The sequence below is a fragment of the Erithacus rubecula genome (genome assembly GCF_903797595.1).
Source record: "Erithacus rubecula genome assembly, chromosome: 4".
Classification (NCBI taxonomy): domain Eukaryota; kingdom Metazoa; phylum Chordata; class Aves; order Passeriformes; family Muscicapidae; genus Erithacus; species Erithacus rubecula.
Window position 1 is genome coordinate 5555436 of NC_136686.1, and position 4688 is coordinate 5560123.

At 66.8% G+C, this 4688-nt stretch overlaps 1 protein-coding gene across 3 annotated transcripts; it reads right to left on the reverse strand.

The window, feature by feature from the left end:
• Positions 1 to 288: 288 nt before the first annotated feature.
• BHLHE41 (basic helix-loop-helix family member e41) lies at positions 289 to 2977 on the reverse strand. Of its 3 annotated transcripts, none has more exons than XM_079304633.1 (6): positions 2910 to 2977; positions 2644 to 2747; positions 2337 to 2400; positions 1947 to 2054; positions 1640 to 1751; positions 289 to 1546 (listed from the first exon to the last, which is right to left on the reverse strand). In XM_079304633.1, the coding sequence occupies exons 2-6, from the start codon at positions 2703 to 2705 to the stop codon at positions 555 to 557; spliced, it is 1338 nt and encodes a 445-aa protein (XP_079160759.1). In that variant the 5' UTR covers positions 2706 to 2747; positions 2910 to 2977; the 3' UTR covers positions 289 to 554. The 3 variants fall into 3 exon arrangements, with proteins under 3 accessions (XP_079160759.1, XP_079160760.1, XP_079160758.1); XM_079304634.1 differs by having other exon boundaries at positions 2932 to 2950; XM_079304632.1 differs by lacking the exon at positions 2910 to 2977 and having other exon boundaries at positions 2644 to 2895.
• Positions 2978 to 4688: the final 1711 nt, after the last annotated feature.

The window sequence follows — 4688 nt, forward strand, 5'->3', positions numbered from 1 at the left end:
TGCTGGAGCCAGCGGCATCCCCGGGTGCTCAAGGCACTGCAGGTTTGGGCTCAGGGTGCATCCTGCATGCTCCGGTTCTCCATAAAGTGCTAGAACAGGTGCTGGGCTCGCCTCGCTCCCCGCCCTCCCCCTGAACCCATCCAGGTCTCCCGGACAACAAGTGCAAGATCCCAAGTGGGACTTAGGGACGCTCTGTAGAAACCCATTTCAAATAAGGTGCCACATTTAATTACTCTATATATAAAGAGAGAGGAAAAACAAAAAGGTATCCTTACTATGTTTTCTTCCTTCTTCTTTTTTTGTTTTGTTTTGTTTTCCTTATTTATGCATTTATAAAGCCAAACATTAAAAAAATACTGAGTAGCAAATTTTATCCTCGACAGTCCTCTGCGGCGGGGCCCGCTCCGGGAGCCGAGCCGGGCCGGGCCCAGCATCCCGCGGCCACCAGCTCCCGGCGATCGCTGGCCCGGTAGGAACCCGGGGGCGCAAGTACCGGCCCGACGGCCCCTCGGTCCGAGGGCAGGGCAGCGGCGGCGGGGAGCCCCCGGGGCGGCTCACGGGCCCTCGGCTCCCGGCTCCTCGGCAGCTGCGGACTCGGGCTCCTCGCCGGGCTCGGCGGCGGCAGCGAAGGGGTGCGGGAGGTGGGGCGCCGGGGGCAGCCCGGCCGCGGCCGCCGCCGCCTTCTCGGCGGGGCCGAGCACGGACGAAAGGCAGGGGAAGGAGGCGGCGGCGGCGGCGGCGGCTGCGGCCGCCTGGGCCGGGATGCCCGGGTAGAGGAGCGGGATGGGAGCGGCGGGGTAGAGATACTTCTCCAGGCTGCTTTTATCCAGGAAGGGCTGCATGTAGGCGGCGGCGGCCGAGGGGGAGATGAAGTAGAAGGGCAGGCAGAAAGGGGCGGCCGCCGGCTGTCCGAAGGGAGCCCCGCCGCCGCCCGCCCCCAGGGCCATCAGCGAGCCCAGCAGGGCGGCGTCGGGTCTGACCAGCGCGGCCGCCGCCGCCGCCGCCGCCTCGGCGCCCCGCGGGCCGGGCACGGGGCTCCCGCCGCGGTCCAGCTTCAGCCGCTTGGGCGCGGGGGGCGCTTCGTCCCCCGACGGCTCCTGCTTGATGGCCAGCGCGGGCAGCGCTCCGCCCGCCGCCGCCGCGGGGCCGCGCTCGGGGCGCGCCTCGCCCTCCCCGCCGTAGCCGCTGTCCGTGTCCGTGTCGGTCTCGGCGCTGAGCTCGGCGGCGTGAGTCCGCTGGATGACGGGCACGCAGTTAGCCTGGCTCTCCGGCTTGTGGCCCGGCGCGCAGGGGGGGGCGGGCGGCGAGGAAGAGGAGGAGGATCCCTTGCTGAGGGGGCCCGGCGGCGGGGACAGGAGCTGGGGGCCGGGGAGGAACTGCGACGAGATGGAGTGCAGGTGGCCGAGGAGCTGCGCGCATCGCTGCTCGCGGGGGGTCCAGCTTTCGAAGCGGGAGAGGTACTGCAGCACTTCCTTGGCGCACGTCTGAAAGCCCGAGTGGAAGGCGTCCAGGTCGGCCTGCACCGGAGACTTCATGGAGCGCTCCCCTGCGGGGGACACCGAGCGGGGACAGCGTTTACCCGCGGCTCCGGCATGGGGTGCCCCGCTCCGCGCCTCCCCCCGCCCCGGGCCCCGCTTACCATTCTGCAAAGCGATAATCTTCTGGTGCTGCTGCTCTGTTAAGGCTGTTAGCGCTTTCAAGTGCTTCAAAGTCAGTTCCAGCACCACCGCTTTCTCCAGGTGTCCCAGCGTCTGCAAAGGCAAGGGTAGGGGGCGGCTTGGCTACCTCCCGGCACGTTTTGGCTACCGCCAAACGCCGCCTCCGTTAACTTCGGTGAGAGCGGTCCCCGAGTGTCATTAGCCTGCACATTAGGGCCAGGATGGCAGCAGGCAGACAGCTGCCGGCCCCTGCATGCGCATGGGCATGCACGCTCCTGGGCACCTTACCGTCAGTTTCAGATGCTCGGGCAGCAAATCCTTCAGCTGGGCAATGCACTCGTTAATCCTGTCTCGCCTCTTCTTTTCTATCAGTCTATGTGGCAGTTTGTACGTTTCCTAATTAGCAGAACCCGGAAAAGCCAAGTGTTAGGCAGAGTCCCTCGGAACGCCGATCAAAACCAAAACAAATGTCATGCGGACCACATGCCGCGCAAATTATCGTCAAGGCACCGCTCTCCCCGCCGTGCCAGCTCGCTCGTAAACCCACTTGCGATTCGGGGGGCAAGTTGTATGCGCAGCCCCCCGGGGATGCTCCTGGGAGCGAAGCTACGCTGCAAAATTCAGCGAACCCCAATTACGCTGTTAAGCGAGAAGAGAGCCCCAAAAACTTATTCTTACCTTGCTCTCGTCCCTCTTCACGCCTCTTTTGGGTTTGCACATATACAGGGCAGGATAGTCCAGCCTGGAGAAAAACACAAAGATCCGGCATCGGCAAGTGCAGCGGCAGCTTGCCTAGCACCTCCTCGAGTGGGCACACGGGCACCGAGCCGGGCAAGGGCTCGCCCGGGTCCGCCAGCGGAGGGAGGCGGCGAGCCCCGCGCCCCGCCGGGGAGCCGGAGCCGCTCCCAGCGCTTCGCAGCACTTTCTCAAGAGGACGAAACGCCGTAGAGAGATAGGAGACGGAGATACTGCCCCGGCGCCTTACCCTATAAAATCCCTATGCTCCAGTAGCTGCCTCTCCGGCAGGCGGGAGATTCCTTCATCCATGTCTGGCAGCGGCTGATGTTTCGTCGCTGCTTTTGACTGAGCCTGCGGGATGCTGAGATCAGTCTCGGGAGATCCGCGAGCGACGCTGCGCACATGCAGCCTCCGTCCCCCCCTCTCCCGTGCAGTGGCCAAAAGTGTGCGGCGGCTCGTCCGTCCCCCCCCCCCCCCAAATGCCGCTGCCGCCGCCGCTCCCCCCCTGCCCGCCTTCGCTGCGCTCCCCGCGCACACGCCCGCAGCTCCCGCCGCCGCCGCCGCCGCCGCCTGCCCGCGGGGCACGCGCGCCGCCAGCCAGCCCCGCACCCGGCTCACGTGCGGCGCGGGCGGGGGCGGGACCGGGGAGGGGACGGGGGGGGTCCCGCCGCCCGCCCGGGGCCGCCCTGCGAGACAGCGGCTTCCCCCCGTGTCACTGCTGCTTCGCCGCTGTCATCGTCAGCGTTACCGCCGTGGTGGCTGCCGCTCTCGCTGTGCTTTTATTATTGCTTATTATTTTTTTCTAATTTATAATAATTATGAAATAATTTTACTTTTATTATTGTATTTTTATATGTTTTAATTTGTATATGGGGAGGAGACCCGCCAGCGGAAAACGTGCCCAGGGGAGGAAGGGGGTAATAACCGAGCCCCTCTCTTAGGGGGGTCACGTTCGCCATACGTTTCCTATAGATTTCTATAGGGTGCGTGGGCACGAACAGGCGCACACGCGTGTTACTGCGCGGAGCGCTCCCTGGCCCGGCGCCGCCGTGCCGCAGCTCTCGTCCCCCAGTGCTCCCTCCCGACCGCCGCTGCTCCCGGCAGCTCTCCCTCCCGACCTTTGGACGGGAGCCGGATCTGCCTGCAACGCCAGACCGCGGCAGAAGCGCGGACTCACGTATAGAGACACACATACATAAAAATATGTCCGTCTCTAATGTAAACACATCTGCGGGGCGCAGGGGGTGACATTGGCACACGATTTGCACCGGTGCAGCGTGACCGGCCGCAGCCCCGGGACGGGGCGGGAACCCCCCCGCCCGCGTCCCTGCGCGCCGGGCGCGCCCGCGCAGCCCCCGCTCCCCGCCGGCGGCGGCGGCACCGGCAGCCGCCTCCCTAATCCCGTCTCACACTGGTACGAGCACAGGGCCGGCAACGTGACCTGACCTGCTGCCACATCACTGCCGCCGGGCTGCACCGGCCGGCCCTGCCCCGCCGCCCCCCGCTCGCAGGCGGCGGCACCGGGCGGCACCGCGCACCCCCGGCTCGGGCTACCGCGGGCCGTGCCCCTCCAGCCCCGGGAGCAGCCCCCCGCCCCTCGCCGGGCAGCCCGCCAGGACCCTCCGGCCGGCGGAAGGACGCGGTGCCGGTGCCCGAGGGAAGGGGATGCTCTTCTTTCCCGTGTCTGTGCGTGCGTGTGTGTCCCCGCGTGTGCCGTGCGTGTCCCCGCGTGTCCCCGCGTGTGCGCCGTGCCCGCACGCCGCCGCCGCATGTGTGGCCCTGCAACGTGCGGGGTGTGCGGCGTGTGCGGGGAGCGCGGCGGCCCCGGCCCCACGTGCGGGGCGGGGGGAGCGGGCACCCCCCGGCACCGCCACCCCCGGCACCGCCACCCCCGGCACCGCCACCCCCTCTCGGAGCCGGCTGGCGGCTTTCTCTCCGGTATTCCCGGCGGGAAGTGTCAGCTGAGGCGATCCATAGCGCTGTGTTTATCCCCGCCGCCAGCGCTGACCGCTGGCTTTTCATTCCGTTCAGTTTTGCTGCCTCCCTTCCGCGGGCTCCTGGAGCTGCGTGACCTCCAAATCCGGGCTCCCACAGATGGGGCAGCTGGGGGAGGCGGGGGAATTACCCCAATAAACACCAAACACGCCCCCGCCTGCCAAAACAGAGACGGGAATCTCACATCATTCGTGTCTAAGGACCGTGCTTTACAGGTAATCTGGCCAGGAGCGTAACTCGTGATTTTCGTGTGCGGGGGGGGCTGCCGAACCGCACTGCCCGTCTGTAAAGTGCGAA

Coding starts and splice junctions, on each gene's coding strand:
- BHLHE41 (XM_079304633.1), bottom strand. CDS start 2,705: ATGGATGAAGGAATCTCCCGCCTGCCGGAGAGGCAGCTACTGGAGCAT. Junction 2,401..2,643: donor GAGCATAGGGATTTTATAGG/GTAAGGCGCCGG, acceptor GTTTTTCTCCAG/GCTGGACTATCCTGCCCTGT. Junction 1,752..1,946: donor CCGAGCATCTGAAACTGACG/GTAAGGTGCCCA, acceptor TTGCCTTTGCAG/ACGCTGGGACACCTGGAGAA.